Source organism: Crinia signifera, chromosome 6, assembly GCF_055691185.1.
Source record: "Crinia signifera chromosome 6, ASM5569118v1, whole genome shotgun sequence".
NCBI lineage: Eukaryota > Metazoa > Chordata > Amphibia > Anura > Myobatrachidae > Crinia > Crinia signifera.
Window position 1 is genome coordinate 214,486,140 of NC_139222.1, and position 19,649 is coordinate 214,505,788.

Sequence of the window (19,649 nt, forward strand, 5' to 3'; positions counted from 1 at the left end):
TGCCGGAAAGTCAGCACGTGGGAAGGCATTACGCAGGACGAGGCTGGCAGCACTACACAGCCGCTGTCAGTTCGCCATCAGGCCTCCCCATCGCTGCCCCAGCCATCACCGCATTTGACTAGGACGGCGCAGAGGACTGTCCGGAGGAGCAGCAGCAGCCCCTGGCCTGTGACAGCTGGCAGGACTAGGCAGCACTACAGCCACTGCCAGTGCGCCATCAGGCCTCCCCATCACCGCCCCAGCCATCACCGCATTTGATGAGGACGGCGCAGAGGACTGTCTGGAGGAGCAGCGGCAGCCCCTGGCCTGAGCCAGCAGAGTGAGTGACAGTCAGTGGGTGCCTTTTAGTCCTCAGTGAAAGTTAACAACTGAAGTTACAGCTGCACATGTCAGTACATTATTGGGGAGAAAGTGGGGGTCCGGGTTAGCCAGCCAGCGATCGTATTTTGAAATTAAATATATATTTATCCATCAGTCACTGACTCTCTGAAGGTAAATTATTATTAACCAACTGCTGACTGAGTCACTCAGTCAGCAACTGGTTAATAATTTACCTTCAGAGAGTCAGTGACTGAGGGATAATTTATAAATATATAATTCATTTCAGAATACAGTGTATATATAATAATATATGATATACAGTATTGTCGTTTGTTGGTTTAATATCACCCTTTGCCTGCTTCTCGGGAATTAATTAATGTCTTGCCCAGGGCACCAGAAACCCTAGTTTCGGCCCTGTATATGATAACATTTTCTTTTCCTTGGGTCATGCCTAGGGTTGCCACCTCATCCCTTTAAAACTGGAGACATATTAATTACACAGGTTCTGTGGCTGGCTCACTTCAAGACTCAATTTCAACAGTTTTTTTTTTTTAAACAGCCATCAGACTTCATTCCAACTGTATTTTTTTAATCAGCCACAGAACCTGTGTAATTAATATGTCTCCAGTTTTAAACGGATGAGGTGGTAACCCTAGTCATGCCATATATGTGAATGTCACTTTGACATGTATAACCTACCTAAACAATGCTTTAGGGCTATTTCACATGCTCTGGCTCCTGCCGGGCGGCGAAACCCCGCACGGCCAAAAGCCGTGCCGCACACAGTAGTAAATGATCGACACGATTGTGTCCATTCACACGGGATGGCCACAGCCCGGCCAGATCCCACCACTGGAAGGGATGGCTGCCGGGCTGTGGCCATCCCTACCATTGTAAACTGCTGTGTGCGGCACGACTTCCTGGCCATGCAGGGTTTCGCCGCCCGGCAGGAGCCGGAGCGTGTGAAATAGCTCTTAGACCAAGTCCACCCCTTCATGGGAACAATATTCCCTGATGGCAGTGGCCTCTTTTTAGCAGGATAAAGCGACACTGCAAAAATTGTTTAGGAATGGTTTGAGAATTATGACAAAGAGTTCAAGGTGGTGGCCTCCATCAAATGTCAATCCGATTTAGCACCTGTGGTATGCGCTGGAAACCCATTTGGGCCTTGCAACTTGCAGGGCTTAAAATAAACTTCTGCTAACGGGTTGGTGACAGGTAATACAGAAAGCCTTCAGAGCTATTGTAGAGTCCATGCCTTCATGGGTCAGAGCGAGTTTGGCTTCTCTTGAGGGGGATATTAACCCTAGGACAAATACATCATTTTTGCAGGCCTTCATTTTATGTTTCTTTGAGGTATTTTATTAATGTTCTAGGGTAAAATCTGTGCAGTAAAATAAACATGTCATGGCCAGCATATACTGTATATGTGGCTGACAGAGAATCTTGCTGAGGGGCTCCCACATGACCTATGGTAATATTAGTGGTTTCAACTTTAATCCAGTCCAGTCATTATCATCATCATCCTCCTCCTGTGACGCCGTGTGGTGTGAGAGAGGAGGGGAGGAAGCATTTTGTTACGGACTGTCAGGACGGAACCTTACCTCAGTCTTAACTCCGGGGGAAGCATTTTGCGGTGACACTAATACTCCCGGACCGGCCGGGTGCAGACGTCAGAGGCCGGGAATCTGACAGAGTAGCCCGGCAACCGTGAACATGGCGGAAAGTATTGTAAGTAGTTAGAAGAACCGGTCTCCGTTACAGAGGCCAGAGCTCGGGGCACGGGTGGTCGGGGCCCCGGCAGCCCTGCAGGGCCTATGTATATGTGTGAACCCCTGTCAAGTATTTCAGTGTGTCACACAGTGCTGTGTCATGTCTGTATGTACATGTCAATGAGTCATGTATTGCTTGCTGTGTACTATATATATGTCGGTGCAGGTATTGCTGTGTCATGTATACGGTACATTTTCTGTGCCATGTATGTATTGCTGTGTCATATACATGTCTCATTCATGTATGTGTTTCCTTCATATATGTAGAACTGTCATGTGTGTCTTTGTCACTATCATGATGTATGTCACTGTGTCATGTATGGGTGTAGGTATGTGCCCTGTATTATCATACTGTAATGTTTTCATACATATGTCACTGTCCAATAGCAGAGAGCTGGAGATGCTCATAAGATATTGACAACACAACTATAAGGACCACTGGCTATTTCCATTCCTGCTACAAGTGGTTGCCAATACTGGGTGTGGATTAGTTGACAGGCAATGTATAGGTCAACATGGTAAACTTTGACACGTGAAAAGGTCAACATGAGTTTTTCACATTTTTGTATCGATGTTGACACCTTGGCTTGTGTACCCCCAGTTAGTGAACTTCGTTCCCTCTCTTGACTAGTTTAGTTTGCCAAACTTCGGGCCACTTTGCACTTCCCAACCGGAGCCAACGTAGATAGTAAAGGATGAAAAGGTTTAACATAAATGAAAAATCACCAAAAGCTCCTGTCGACGATCTTGCATGTCGGCCTTTTATCAATGTCAATCTAAACATTGTCAGCCATCTGGGTATTGCTGTTAATGTATCTCTATGTAGTAATCATAAAAATAATTATATTTATATAGTGATCTTTCTTTAACAGGACTCAAGACACCCCACAAGCATAAAAAGCACATAGTACAAATAATAATACAGTTATATAAAGGTAAAAAGAAACCTAGAAAGCACACTAAGCATAATCGGGATGATGCAGATATTTTGGGTAATAACCTCATGGGTTATATATTCCACCCAAAAATGTTACCAAGCAAGGCAGCTGTCGGGTGCACTATGCAGGATTACTCTTGGTGGAATAGGTCATGCCTAGAAGAGATGACACTAACTGGGGTGATTGCAGCTACCTAATGCTAGCAGTACGGTCCAAACATAACCATCATTTTATTTTTTATCCCATCTTCTAACCTAAGATATGTTGTGCACACTACAAAGATTACACTGTGGGAGATTAGCTATACAATGACCCAAGGCATATTTGGGAGCAACGAACACGTGTGTAGTGGAATGATATACCCTGTATTTATAGATTCCTGTGAAGCACGTCCTGCACTACATGAAGGTAAAGCATACAGTGAGGTGAAAATATATTATGAAGTCCATGAGGCAAGCAAAGGGCTTAACTGTCATCAACATACACCATGGCAGAAATGTAGATTGCTAATACAGTATAACTAGGTACTCTCCAGGCTAGGAGTGTACATATGTGTGTCATGTCTGTTTGTAGTCAGTGTCTTGTATATCCTCATGTGTTGCTGTGTGACATCTACATATGTATGAAATTGTATGGTTTCTATATAAAGTATGTATCGCTGTAGCTTAATAAGGAATGCATGCTGATGACTGGCGGTCAGGAAACCGCTGTCAGCATCCCTATTAATGGATCGCTACTGGGGTCTGGGAAGTATATTTACCTTCCCCATACCTCCTCCAACCATACGCCCTCTCCCTCCCCGCAGCCTGAACCTAACCTGCTAATTCATTATTTGACATTGTTTGATTACAGTATTTCAAATTTGTATGAGAGGTGCACTTGACTGTCAATAATTCGATAGCATGTATTTCTTTCTGCAGACTATTCGTATTCAGTCACCGGAAGGAGTAAAGCGCGTCAGTGCAAGCAAACGTGATTCGGCAGCAGCGTTTCTCAAAAAGGTTTGTCTTTTGATTAAAGTACTCCTAGTGGTGTCCATGATTCAGAACCATTAAGACTTATACATAGATCCACCAATACATATGTTTTAATTATATTTAAAACCTGCTGTATCAGTTGGAGAATTTGTAAAGTAGTAGATAAATTCACATTTAAAGAAGTGGGAGGGGACAGGTATCTCCTGACCAATATGTACAGGGCATCCAAATTACATTAATATGTACATTTAAAAACAAGTATATTTACTAGATGTTGTTGTTAAACACAGCGTGATATTAAAAAATATATAAAACATGGTAGTTTCACATCCTCTTATATCTTTGTGTATTGTATATTATAGTTTCAGGGTCTCTGGAATTATACTATATACTGTTGCTTTACAGTAACACATACTGTTATGGCCCCATCCATTGAGCTGATTTCAGCCGATTTCAACGGATTGGGCCGTGAAATCGGACCAAATCGGCTGTGTGTGACATGCCGTCGGCTCTGATGCGCAGTCCCGTGCGCATCTGACCGGGACCCTGTGGTCGCACCGGCAGGACCTCCGACATCTTACAGTAGGAACCATCAGTGGCACATGTAGTACCCGCGATGTGTCAGGTCTCATCCTAGGTGTGTGCCAGAAGTGAAGCACCAATGGCACACACCTACAGTATGTGCAGCCAGCAGTGGGGTGGGCAGCTCGTAGGGGGAAAGGGGGGCAGCTGGTAGTGGCGGGGGTGGGCAGCTCAAATTGCAAGCAGCATGACCCGTCTGAGCAGGGGCGGCTAGAAGCTTGTAGCAGCATTTTGCCTGGTGGCGGGGCAGCCGCTGAAAATTTTGTAATGACTGGTCGGACATTGATTGGCTGAAAGAATTCTCTCAGCCAATCAGTGTCCAGCCAGTCATTTCAAAATATTCAGCAGCCGCATCCTTGCCTGCCAAAATGCCACTACAAGCTAACAGCTCGGACGGACCCGCTGACCACCACTACGAGCTGCCCACCACCACCAGCTGGCCAGACCCTGATGCCTGCCTCCCCGCCACTGCAGCAGCTCCCTGGGATTACATGCAATAAATTGCATGCGATTTATTGCATGTAAAAATGGTACATCAAGTGCCATATCGCATGTGAAACTCCCGGGGAGCTGCGGGGGGGCTCTCAAGGCCAAATTGGTCCGACTTGGGGACAAATCGGCCCAGTGTATGGGGACCTTTAGATACTTTTCCCTATATTTGACTTTCTAGTGTGTGCTTTTGACACCATGGGCCAAATGTAATAGGGTGTGAAGAAGCCGCCGAGGGCAACCAAAGGCGTGGAAACGCGTTAACCATGAGAATTATTTTTGGACTGCACCATCCGGTATACCATATTTACCTCCTTGCTGTCAAAAAAGCTCCAGAAATAGCTGCACCGGATTGATACCTGCAGCTGGGAGAAGACAGGGGGCACCTAAAACAAGTGCAGGTATTTGCTACACACAAAGTCTGGCCAGACATGAACTTTATGTGAATCCCTACCCAGGAGGATGTTATTAATATTGACTGTTTGACAAACTAACATCAAGTGACAATAACAAAAAGGACTATTAATTTAGTAGATCCTAACATCACTAATCCACCTATACTAATAACAGGATCAATTTTATGTTAAATGTTGTATGTCTATGTCTAGTGCTATTTGCACCGTCTAAATTAGATTTTATAATTGTTTCATGATATCACTGGCCAGTGTATAATATTTTATAAATTAACATAATTAATGTTCATATATGTCTAGCGCAGGTTTCTTCTTTTTTCTCTAATAGGGTGTGAGAATCAGCAAGTGAGAGATTTTGAGAGGTTTTCCCTTTTTTTAAAGCCGCAATCATTTACACTGAAAAACCAGGTTGATTTTGCCATTTAAATGATTACTGCTTTAAAAAAAAAAAAAAAAGGTAGGAAAAACACTCTCAAAATCTCTCACTTTCTGATTCTCACACCCTGTTACATTTGGCCTATTCTCTTTGTTGGATGTTTTTATTTGCCTTTCAACTACTTATAAAATTGTACTTGGCTATCACCTTTAGGAAGACACATGCTACATGTCACATAATAGCCCCACTCCAGTGTAGAAATAAACAAATCCCATAGTGTGTCACCTTCTTGCAGATTAAATAGATGAGTTCCACCTTCCTAATATGGGAGTGCGCAATATTGGGAATGAACTAAAACTGTATTCACAATTTGTCATTCCATTGTGATAAATACTGCCAATATTGTTTAGGTGTGTACCTGGCATAAGACTCCTAACCAATTGGTTTACTTTAAAAACAAATTTTACCCCTGTTTTATCTGGATAGGAGATAACTATTTCATTTATTCTATTCTATAGTGTTATTTGTTTAGAAAATGTTGAAAAAGGATTTTGATTCTCAGTCAATGCTCTATATATCAGCATCCACTGTTTGATGTATTGTTTCTGCTTATTGAGGCTCAATAAAATAAATTTGAAAAAAAAAAAAAAAATCATTTTTACAACATGGCTAATTCTTCAAATTATTTTATTTCTAGGTAGCAAAAGAATTTGGTTTTAGGAATAATGGCTTCTCTGTCTACCTGAACAGAAATAGGACAGGAGAAATATCAGCTAGCCAAAACAAGTCACTCAATCTACTAAAGATCAAGTGAGTATATAGTTTTTCATTGTCATGTGATTAATGTTGTCAAAAGGACATGTATCAGTTTTCATGATATAATTAATGCATAATGTCAATGCCTTTTCATTTATCACTAAACCACAATGGCTGCTCCTTTCAAATATTGCCACCTTTTATGTATAATTAATTTAGTTCTAAGTTTAAGCTAACATTTTTTCATATATGGTTTGCTCATCTTTTACCCCTCCTATAATACACCCAAATAAATGAATATATGTTTAAAGTCCCTTTTTTATTTTATTTTATTTTTTTATTCGGAAAATTGGTATACTACTTATTGAAAAATGCTCGATCCCGGGATTGGCTTCCCTAATAATAAAAAACACCCTGGCTGCCCGCATATTTGCTTACATTTGTGGAGCCAGGTTGCTGAGCGGGCGGCCGGTAGCCTGGTCCCTGGTGCAGCCGGGAGCTGGGTTTCTGAATGGGCGGGTAGGAAGTCTCATAAGGCGGGGTGGCAGGGAGTGCTGGGTGGGAGGGCTTGGTGGCAGGGAGCGCTGGGTGGGAGGGCGTGTGGGTTTGGCCGAGAGCGCTGGGTGGGCGGGCGATTCGGTGGCCGAGGCGGATGTGCGGCTGTGCCTTGCGCAGCGTGACCTCGCATCGTGACCTCGTCACGCTGCGCACTGCGGGGTATGGGAGAAGCCGGGCAGCGTCTGAGTGCTCAGACGCTGCCCGGCATTAAGCTGCGCATGCGCATTGAAATCCCGGCGTTTTGGGGGCCAAATCCCGGGATCCTCCCGATCCCGGGGATTGATAAGAACATAGGGGGTTATTCTAGTTCACTCTTTCTGACAAAATTCTTCTTAGATGGACAAAACCATGTGCACTGCAGGGGGGCAGATGTAACATGTGCAGAGAGAATTAGATTTGGGTGGGGTTTTACTTCAAAGTGAGATCTATATTGCAGTGTAAAAATAAAGCAGCCAGTATTTACCCTGCACAGAAACAAAATAACTCACCCAAAGCTAATTCTCTTTGCACATTTTACATCTGCCCCCCTGCAGTGCACATGCTTTTGTCCATCTAAGAAGGATTTTGTCAGAAAGAGTAAACTAGAATAAGGCCCATAGAAACATTGAATTTGACGGCAGATAACAACCATTTGGCCCATCTAGTATGTCTCATTTTTAACCATATTGTTAACCTTAAACTCTATTTTATCTTTATTTATTTGTAATGATATCCTTATACCTATCCCATGCATGTTTAAATTGTTCTACTCTCTTAGCCTCTACCACCTCTGATGGATAGGCTCTTTCACTTATTACTGTAACTACCCTTTCGGTGAAGTCATTTTGTTAAAACCCTTGATATACAGATGGGTCAGGTCCCATCCTGGCTGGCGGGTCGCCAGAACGTCCGCGCTGGCGACCCGCCAGCAGCCGCGCCAGCGAATACACTGAGACGCACGTGCGTCTCAGTCTCCGTCGCCAGCGCGACGGAAACCCTGTCCGTCTCCGCCTCAGGGAGACGGACAGGGTTGGGGGGGTTAGGGGGGGATGCGGGCAGGCGGCGGGGACCCCGGATTACCGCCGGCAAGCCGGCGGGGACCCGGGGGAACGGATGGAAGCGCCGTCGGAAGGGGACGCGCGCGCCTCTCGTGCGCGCGCGTCCCCTTCTCACCATCGCCATGGCGCTGGCGGGGGATGGCGGCTGGCAACGCCAGCGCCATCCCCTGCCAAGATGGGACCTGACCCATCTGTATGTCAAAGTTTCTATCATGTCTTTCTCTCCTCTGCTCCAAACTATACATATCAAGATTTAGATACCATTTCTGGTTGTCCTTCTTTGTATGCCTCTAGTGTATTTTTATCCTTTTGAAGGTATGGCCTCCAGAACTGCTTGCCTTCCTCGTTGTTTGTTACATTGCTTACCTGCCTTTAATGCGGGGTACACACCAGGACGACCCGCTCACGATGCACATCGTGAGCGGGTCGTCAGTGTCTCGTCCGACCCGCTCACGGTGACGCGGGGGGGCACGACCCGCTCACGATGTGCACCGTGAGCGGGTCCGATCCGATGGCGACCCGCACCCGGCTGTATGGTCGTCATTGAGATCCTACCTGCAGCAGGTAGGATCTCACTAACGACCGACCGACCGACCCGCGGGACCGCGCATCGGATCGGTATCGGTCCACAGCAGGTCAGAAAAGGGCCCAATCAGCACACAATCTACATCCAATTGATCGGAATTGGATCGAGATTGTGGGGATCGGGCCCTAGTCGTCCTGGTGTGTACCCAGCATTAGTCTCCTGAAATAGTGACTCATAGGGCGGTATTCAATGTGAATACCGGCGAGGTGCAGTGAATTCTGTTTAGGATTCGCTGCACATTCGCCACGTTACGGAGCATCGCTGGCTCCGGTATTCAACGAGTCAGGGGCTCGCTGCCCCTGACCGGCGAATATGAGCTCCTGCGGCGAATGCCGCAGGGAGCCTGAGGACGGTGGCAGGCAGGGAGATGGAAGTCTCTCTGCCTGCCCCAGAGCGTATGTGGGGGGGAGGTGGGCTCCCCGGGTGCCAGGCAGCACAGGCTACCCCCCGGGGGTGCCAGCAGGGGACCGGGTATATTCACTACACCCGATCGTGCATATGTAACGATCGGGTGCAGTGAATATATGAATATCTAATGAGCGGCTCGGCTCTGGTGCCCCCTGCTGGCTGCTGTGTAAAAAAAAATATATATATCTTTCACCAAATGTAAAAAACAAAACACTTAATTTTAAAAGTTCACATTCCACTTCACCATAAAAAGATAGCGATTGCTACTCGGTGAATCATGGCGAAAAAACCTTCAAATGTATTCGCCATCTGGTCATTGAATAGGGTGATTCACCGTTTTAGTAAAAAATTCGCCAAACAGCACAAATTCGCCATAAAAACATGGCGAATTAGACTCATATAGTCCATTTCCTCCTCAATAGTTTTTTGGTATGAAACTGCTCTTGACCATTCCTCTACCCTTTGTTTACCCCTCCTGTTGTCTACCCTGTTGCATACCTTTGTGTCATCTGTAAGAAGACATAACTTCCCTTTAATACCATTAGCAATAAAGATATTAAAAAAGCACAGGTCCTAGTACATGTCCCTGGGGTACTCAACTCGTAACATTACCCTCCTCTGTATGCACTCCATTTACTATAATTCTGTTTTCTATCATGTAACCAAGATCTTATCCATTCAACCAATTTAGTATCTAATCCCATGCTCCTTAATCTATTACTATAGTCACCCAGTCAAAAAAGTTAATAAGGGTTGTTTAACATGATCTTTCCCAAGTAAATTCATGCTGTTTGGGATCATATAAATAGCTGGATGTGAGGTAATGTACAACTCTTTCTATTAAGAGTGTTTCCATCAATTTCCCTACTACTGATGTGAGGCTCACTGGGCGTCTTCCTTGTTTCCACTTTTGTGCTGTGGTACAACATTATTTGGATTTACTTCTGTAGTTAGTGACTGGTTGAATAATTCTGTTAATGGTGCTACCATTATCCCTTTAAGCTATTTGAATATCCTTGAATGTATGCTATCTGGCCCCATTTATTTATCCACTTTTAGTTTTGATATTTCTGTTAGGACCTTCTCCTCTATAAATGTGATTTCATTTTTCTGAATATCCCTGCAACATAACAATGGCCCTTTACCTCTTTTTCAGTAGTAAATTTTGAGCAAAAATAATTAAGATGGTCTTCTATTATATTGTCTCCCTGAGCAAGACTCCCAGTCTCTATGTTTAGTCTTAATATTCCAACTTTTTGTTTTTCTCCTTTCACTTATATACCGATATATACATTTTTCGCCTTTACCCCCTGACTTGTCCATTTTCTCCTCACATTGTGCCTTTGCACATCTTTTATTAGCCTTCTTGTCTCCTTCTGTCTTATTAATTACAAATATTCTGTTAGTGGCAGCTATCTTACTTGGTAAATAAGGTGCAATTGAGTTACTATTTTGGTCTCCTTGCTTCAACTCTGTGTCTGCCAAACTTTAGCTTGGGAGATGTATCCACACTTGTAGCTAGCATTTGTAATGTATATTATAAGGTAGAAGCTAATTGAATGTTATGGGAAACTTGTCCACTCTCTAGAACTAAATTTTTTTTATAGAGTATATAGTGGAACAATGTACAGAAAGTCTGTGCGTGGACTGAGCAATAGCATGGGACCGCTGATCTAATGTGTTCGCCCTTGAAGTGCTGAAAAGTGCTTAACAGTATTTAGAGAGAGAGCGCATGTATGCACAGATGTGTTCCCATTGCTCTATGGCTGTATCGCACTGAGTGAGAAGAACTGAATAAAGAGTAATTCCGATAGTGAGTTGGAGGGAACTAATGAGGAGTGGGAACCGGTGCCTGCTGTAACTATTCTGTGCTGTCTATCATAGACATTGGAATGGATAGTTTTGGTAAAATGGTTTTTGGGAGATCATGGTAACATGAGGATTAAATTTAACCTATTGGGTGTTTTGAAATTTAATTTAAGTTTTACATGGCCACATATCGTCCATGTGACATATATTAGGTACAACTTTCTAGCGTAATTTAGGACATTCAGCCTTTTCTATTTTATTGTCTACATCTGCATGACCCTTCATCAAGTCTTCATTTGTGTGCATATATTACTTTGCCATGTACTGTATACACAAATGTAGTGTTCATTCTAGCACCCGCTCTCTTTAAAAAACCCATGCAGTTCCTGTTCCCTGCCTGGGGTGTCGCTGTCTGCTGTGGTGTTTCTAGCACACGTCTGGTTTGCATATCAGTGCTGATATACAGACCACACTGTGCTAGAAGTACTACAGCAGACAGTGACACCCCAGGGAGAGAAGAGGAACTGCATGGGTTTTCAAAGATAGCAGGTGCTTTTATAACACTAAAATGTATCAATGCGATATATGTTACTGTCATCATTTGATGTGTGAATTAAAAAGACAATAGTATTAAATACACCACTCTCCTGGTTTTAGTATGCTGCTGTGGCCCCTGCAATGCAAAGCTTTGTATACAGATTCAGACTCCTGCACATAGATGTAATAGTGTGGCGCATCAAATTACTGGTCCTTGGTATTTGCTGTGCCACACACAACTGCTTGGCACGACTGCAGCGAGAGTGTATCAGGGTGCATCTGTAGATAGATCGCAACTGGGACTCACCATGATAACATTGCGGTAGGCATAGCAGATACCCGCGTTCTGATGGCCTATCTAACAGGTCATTGTACACCTCCTGGACAGTGTGACATGGGGGTATATTTACCAAAGTTCTGGTTTTCAGAGGTGGAGTTGTTGTCCATAGCATTCATCATTTTACTTATTTATCTAACACCTTACAGAAGATATGCGCCACATTGTGCTGTAAATAGTAGGTGTACCCTCCCAAGTGGGGGAGCTTGTGACACCCCCAGGGTGAGGTGACCTCCAGGAATACAATTACAGAAAATGGTATGTTTATACTTCTGTTAAATGCATTAGGGGATTCCATATTCCCATCATTTTACATTCTACTGCTTCTGTTTAAATTTAAGCAAAGTAACAAATAAAAATAAAAATTTGATGGAGATACATGTTTTCTCTATATATATTTTAATTCCCTTTATATTTATATTTCCCCCTGTCTTTCCTGTAGGATTTGGTTAGGAAAATAAGCATGTCCAGTTGGATGGGGGTTATGCAAGTGGGAGGAGTTAACATCTCCGTATATTTTAATTTTTATTATCCAGTAGGAGACTATGGGGATCTTTTTACTAATTTGGCCTACACACAGCATGTGTGTAGATGAACGTTCTGAGCTGAGCTCTACACAGATCGCTCAGCACACAGTGATGTGCCATTGCTGTGTGCTGAGCGATCTGTGCATGTCATTGTTCTCCGGTGAGAATACTGGCTCTGACCAGTTAATAAGCAGGGTGCTGGTTATTAATTGCCATGAGATAGCAACACATGGGGCTGCGCATCGCTATCGCTATGGCCCGTACACACACAGAGCGATGTAGGGGCATTCTCTGTTAAATTAAGTAACATTGTTCAGAAAATGACTGTACTGTATATCGCTCCGTGTTTAGGTCCCATAATCCTTGGAGAAAGATACAGTGGACAGAGATAGCATCAGCCATTCTGCTCCTAACTCCCATGTTACAGGCTGAAAACGACATTTAGGAGCTGATTGGCTGGTACTTTTTCTCCATCTGCTCTATCTCCACCCAAGTGTCCTCAAGGAAAATTATTAAACTTAAGGAGCAGGGTGCTTCTTCCTCTAGGTTTGTTACTACCCAGTTTGTTTTATCACGGTTCCTATTGTAAAGCGCTACAGAATTTGCTGCGCTATATAAGAAACGGTAAATAAATAATAAAATAAGTATTTAATTAGTAAAAAAGAAAACATTTTTATTGAAATAAAAACTTCTTTAAAGTGATTTCTAATGGTAAGTATCGTATTTCAATTTTCCTGACCGTTTTTTGAGCTTGGTTGGATTAAATATTCTGTTTTAATTTTGATATTACATTGAATGAGCACAACGTTGTTACTTCTGCAGGCATACTACATTGATTTTTGCTTTATTATTCAATTAGCCACAAACTGGTTGTGCATTTATCTGTCTATTAGGGTAGGCTGCAGGTAGAATCTGAATTCTGATAGGTGTCCATTCCAGTAGTGTTTGTGTATAATTGAATCTGAACATGCTGTGCGTTCTCTCTGCTTGTTTTGTAGACATGGCGATATGCTGTTTCTTTACCCATCCAGCTCTGCTGGTCCATCATCTGAGGTCATGGATATATCGGCATTGACTCAGGCTCCCAGACCGTCTAGTGCATCCCAAGTGCTGGAAGATGAAATTGACCAATATCTATACAAACAAGATGGAAAGATATACAGGAACAAAGATCCTCAGCAGTATGTTCAGAGTGATGACATGTCTTTTGGTACTTATGTATTTGCCGGGCGCCCAGTACACTCTTAGCGTACTGGGCTATTCTCCGTAGTGAAATCGCACGCCGTGCATAAAGCCGTGAGATGCGATGTCCCTTTAGTTAATATTAAGTGCTTATACAATGAAATATCGCATGAGTTCGCATCTCACGGCTCTATACACGGCGTGCGATGCAATATTTTATTGTATGGTCACCCATGTAGTTAATATTAGCTTATACAATGAAATATCGCATGGGATCGCACGGCACCATACACACCGTGCGATCCGATGCAATATTTCATTGTATGGCCACCCATTCAATGAGATATGATGGGTGCTTCATTGTGGAAGCACCCATTTATTTTTTTTGCACACCCCCCGTATCCACGCCACCCAGAAGCATGGCAAGCGGCGGCAGAATGCTTCCTTCCAACCCTATCCAAGTCGGCGTGGAGTTGATTTTATATAGTGTGGCGAGCGGACGAGGATTACTTTACATGTATTCCACGTCCCCTCACGGGGCTCGCCACACTATATAAAATCGACTCCACGCCGACGTGGATAGTGGGGGTATCAAAAGGTCGGGAGGACGCGTTCCACCACCCCTCGCTGTGCTCGCCACGCTTTGGGGTGGTGTGGATACTGGTGGTGTTTTAGGAACAGATTCTACTCTCCCTCAATGGGAGTCATGGAATCCCAAGAGGGAGAGTAGCCCCTGTAAGTTGGGATACTGGCTGTCGGGCAGTTTAACAGTCGGGATTCCGACGTCGGAGTACTGACCGTTGAAATCCCGACTGACAGCAGATCATCCAGCACCTGAGCGAAGAATTGTCAGAATTATATACATTTGAAATTACAATAACAGTCAACATCAAAATAAAAGAAACTACACATTTTTAAATTTCAAATTTTTACTTACATTTTTTTTTTTAGGTCTCTTTATCAAAATATACAAGGAGAACAACTGCCTCTGGGGAAGGGACTGCCTCTGGGGAAGGGACTATCACAACAAGTCAAATTGGAATCAGGCATACAAGAATTGATTATTACAGTAGAGCTTCGGAAACAGCGCTGCAAACTCCATGGGTTCGGAAGAAGAAGCAAAAATGTCGAACAGTGGTTTGTGAAGGAGAACAGCAAGTACGGACGTCACAACATTCAGAAGTACCGTACTGTTAGCTTTACAAACAGAAATTGTGGTAAAATGAGCAAAGAAATTTATCGTTGAACAAGCAAATCAAGGAGCAGATCAAAAGCATTTTTATAAGCAATTAAATTAAAAAAACAAATCCAAATGAAAAAATAATAAAAAAAAACATCATCCTCTGGTGTAGGGGATTGTGTACTCCGCTTTGCTGAGTACACACCACCAGACAATGTAGTGGTTTCAGTGGCAGTGGTGGATGGTATAGGGGGCCCCGGCGCATAAAAAGAATGGGGAGGCGAAGGATTACCCGGCGCAATGTGCATAGGGCAACGACATGGGTAGTTGGGCGGTGGGGGCAATGGCCTGTGGCGTATAGGACCTGGCGTTATGTCACACTCATCAGTCAAATTCTTGTCTGCTGCGGGCAACATACCGCAATGCACTAAACGCTTAAAGATGCGGAACTGTTCTGGATCCATTGCCTGCATCTCACAGGCAATGTGATTTAGCAAAATTTTTAAAAGAATGCGTGGGATTTTTTAGAGCGCCCTCCGCATGCCTACAAAAATGCTCTTGGCTGATTGGAACAGAGCTGGTCGTCTTGAAGGGTTGCTTCCGCCTTTGCTTCCTTGTTGGAGTTTGGGAAACATTCTCCTCCGGAGGTGCCTCCATCTCCGTGACAGGACCAGTCTCTGATTCCGGCTCAGGGGTAACTTCCTAGAAAAAAATAATTAATAATATTATTTTAATTTGACAGTTTCTTACATACAAAACATGTCCTACAAAACATGTCCTATCAAAAACTTACTATGTCCACACTCTCCGGATCTTCAAGTGAATCACTTTGCGGAGAGTCTTCATCCATAAAAGTAACCTCTGATCTTCTCCTTGGTGCTTGTTCAATGATAAATTTTATTCGCTTGTAGTACCACAATTTTGGCTTGTAAAGGTCATCAGTCCCGGCCCTGAACGTGGAGATTCCCGGACTTGATTGTTCTCCTTCACCACCACTGTTCGCATATTTGCAATCTTCTTCCGAACCCACTTAGAGTCTGCAGCATTGTCACAGCCTCTACTGTAATTAACCAATTTCTCGTATGCCTGATTCGTTTTGGCCTTGTTATGATAGTTCCTGTGATCGGTCCTCCAGAGGCAGTCGTTTTCCTTGTATATTTCGATAAATCGAGCCCAAAATGTGATCCTGGCATTTCTGAAAAATATAATGAAAACAAAAACATTTCTAAAAAATGGAAGGTTATACTCCATGGAAAATACGATGCACTGGAAAGGTTAATATAACGATCGATGTCCAATATAACCCCCCAAAAAATACCTTTATCAGAATGGTGTAGATTTGCAAATATAGTAAAGGGGGTGGCCCTTGCCAATTGCCTCACTGCTAAAACCGACTACAAAAGAAAGATAAAAAAGGTACTTGTTTCCTAGCACGGCGCCCATTGCATCGCATACTGTACCATAAGCCATACGATGGTATGCGATGGTAGCCGATGTTATAAAATGTTAAATCCTATACCATCGCATTGTATGCCATATACAATGGTATACGATTTAAAATTGTATAAGCACCCTAATGGGTTTTCAATGTTAAATGGGCCCCCAATAAGATTATTAATTGTATAAGCACCGTAATGGTTGCTTACAATGTTAAAAGCACCCCCACTATCAACGCCAACCCGAAGCGTGGCGAGCGGCGGCGGTACACGTCCTCCGACCTTTTCATACCCCCACCATCCACGTCGGCGTGGAGTTGATTTAAGATAGTGTGGCGAGTCACCGAGCCCGAAGCGTGGCGAGTGGACGCGGAATACATGTAAAGTAGTACGCATCCCCTCGGGCTCGGTGGCTCGCTGTGCTCCCACACTATATAAAATCAACTCCACGCCGACGTGGATAGTGGGGGTATGAAAAGGTCGGAGGACGCGTACCCCCCCCCCCGAACTGGGCAGCGTCTCTTTTATATGGGACGAGTGTGTGTAATGTAGGGTACACACCAGGACGACCACCGTCGTTCACGACCGATAGACGACCATGGAACGATTTCCCTTGGACTTCCCGGGAGCTCCCAGGCAGTCCCCAGCAAACGATTAGCAAAAATTGTGTTTTTTTGCGGAACGATCTAGATCCGATCCCGATGCGCCCGCGATGGTCGTTAAGACGGTCGGATCGCTGGTTTTTGTTTTTTTTGCAAGAACACATGCGACCGTCGTCAGATGGGCCTTTGAAATTTGAATGACGGGGCTGGACTAGCAGAGGGGGGAGGACTAGCAGAGGGGGATAGGAATAGCAGCAGCCATTTTAAACCAGTGTATTTCTGCTTTGTTACTAGTGAGGCTTGGTTTATACCTGCTGGACATAGCAATTTACACATTACTTTGTTTTGCCTGCCATTACAAAGTGTCTTTTAACCCTGCACTATGGAGAATGCAGTGATGGGTAGTCACCAGCAACAGTACCTGCTCTATTATGCAGTTTTGAAGCTCAGGCGTCAGAGAGCCCAGCGCAGGAGAGAAAGATCATGCTGGACAAAGCAGTGGCTACTTCAGCGTCAGACTCGTTCGCACATGCCACTGCTCAGGGACATCAGGGAGAATAACCCAGACGATTTTCGTAACTTCTTGAGGATGGATGATGCCACATTCCAGGAATTGCTGCGTCTGGTGACTCCCCACATCGAGAAGCAGGATACCAAGTATCGCATGGCTATCCCTGCTGAGGAACGGCTGGTGGTGACCCTGAGGTTTCTGGCGACAGGACGGTCTCTTGCTGACCTAAAGTTTGGATCCCTCATCTCCCCGCAAGCTTTGGGCCTCATCATCCCGGAGACCTGCAAAGCCATTGTGAAGGTGCTGCAGTACCAGTATTGCAAGGTAAGATGAAATATACACTGTACACTTTATTGTGCAAACAAAATATTTTTATTTATAATTTAGGCCTAGGACAGAAACAGGTTTTTTAGGCCTTTCATGGTTAAAACATGTAAAATAGTAAATAGATTGTGTCAACACAAATATATTATAATACCATATATAAAAGATATTGTACAAAAACACACACTATATATAAAGATTTAAGTATGTATGACCCAGTTTAAACTTTCCCACTAAGTACGGGCTACTGTGTGGCAGAGGATGTCTGCCGCAGATAAGTAAAGGCTGCGGCCCACATAGCGCATGGCGCAGATGCAATGGTCCCGGCCCCATTGATGTGCGCCATACGCCATGTGAGCAGTGGCCATCACATACCTGCAGCTGAGACCATGTCTGCCGCACAGTACCCCATACTATTTGCAAAGACAAAAGGGTAATAAATGGAGTTTGCTCTCCAGATTGAGGAGAATCCTGTTCTCCCTCTGGTAATGCAGGTACAGGTAGCAGCATATAAAAAGAAAAAAAAGACACTCTGGTAACTTCTGAAACAGGCCCTTACAACAGTAGGGATAAGGTACTGTGTGGCAGAGGATGTCTGCTGCAGATATGTAAAGGCTGCGGCCCACATGGCGCATGGCGCAGATGCAATGGTCCCGGCCCCATTGATGTGCGCCATACGCCATGTGAGCAGTGGCCATCACATACCTGCAGCTGAGACCATGTCTGCCGCACAGTACCCCATACTATTGGCAAAGACAAAAGGGCAATAAATGGAGTTTGCTATCCAGATTGAGGAGAATTCTGTTCTCCCTCTGGTAATGCAGGTACAGGTAGCAGCATATAAATAAACAAAAAAAACACACTCTGGTAACTTCTGGAACATGCCCTTACAACAGTAGGGATAGGTACTGTGCGGCAGAGGATGTCTGCTGCAGATATGTAAAGGCTGCGGCCCACATGGCGCATGGCGCAGATGCAATGGTCCCGGCCCCATTGATGTGCGCCATACGCCATGTGAGCAGTGGCCATCACATACCTGCAGCTGAGACCATGTCTGCCGCACAGTACCCCATACTATTGGCAAAGACAAAAGGGCAATAAATGGAGTTTGCTATCCAGATTGAGGAGAATCCTGTTCTCCCTCTGGTAATGCAGGTACAGGTAGCAGCATATAAATAAACAAAAATACACACTGTGGCCCTTGTGTGGCAGAGGATGTCTGCTGCAGATATGTAAAGGCTGCGGCCCACATGGCGCATGGCGCAGATGCAATGGTCCCGGCCCCATTGATGTGCGCCATACGCCATGTGAGCAGTGGCCATCACATACCTGCAGCTGAGACCATGTCGATGGTAAATGATAAAGTAGCCTATTTTTTAAGACAGATCCTCAAAAACAGGACACTCTGGATCTTCTATCAGTAAAGAACTGTAGAATTGACGGTACTTGGGGGGTTGAGAAGGCTGTGTAGGTGTTGACTGGGTATGTGTTGGAATTGTGCTCGACTGGCCTGCTACGGTGGCAGGCGGAGTAGGCACTGGTGATTCTAATGACAGTGGTGTGTCTGGTGCACTACCAATGCCAACTATTTTAGTGCCACTGTTGAGATACCCTAAACTGCCATTATACACCAACTCCATGCATAACTTTTCAAAAGTAAGTTGCTGGTCAGGAGCCATGTTGCGAACACACTCTGCCACATAAGTGAAGTAGTTGTCATGTTTGTCCGGGTTTCTTTGCAGGACTTGATGTGCCCGCATCATAAATTCTTCATGTGCCGCTGCTTCTCCTTTTTTTCCTTTGCCACGCATTTTTTTGGCACGGGGGAGTGGTGGAGTGGGTTCCAGGGTGGGTGGCGGAGTGCGTGCCGGAGTAGGAACTTCGTTCGATGTGCATGCATTCTCAGATAGGACAGATAGGTCTGGGGTTGCAGGTGGGTAGTCACCAAGCTGTAAAAAAATTGAACATGTTTACTAATCAATTCTATTTAC

At 44.3% G+C, this 19,649-nt stretch overlaps 1 protein-coding gene across 1 annotated transcript in view; it reads left to right on the plus strand.

Annotated features, from left to right (window-relative positions):
* The first annotated feature begins 1,890 nt into the window (after positions 1 to 1,890).
* NPLOC4 (NPL4 homolog, ubiquitin recognition factor) overlaps positions 1,891 to 19,649 on the plus strand; it is an 86,517-nt gene continuing 68,758 nt past the window's right edge. The window contains exons 1-4 of the mRNA XM_083148781.1: positions 1,891 to 2,052; positions 3,952 to 4,032; positions 6,566 to 6,678; positions 13,422 to 13,604. Of these exons, the coding sequence (XP_083004907.1) occupies positions 2,038 to 2,052; positions 3,952 to 4,032; positions 6,566 to 6,678; positions 13,422 to 13,604 (392 nt within the window). The 5' untranslated portion in view covers positions 1,891 to 2,037. The remainder of the gene's footprint in view (positions 2,053 to 3,951; positions 4,033 to 6,565; positions 6,679 to 13,421; positions 13,605 to 19,649) is intronic.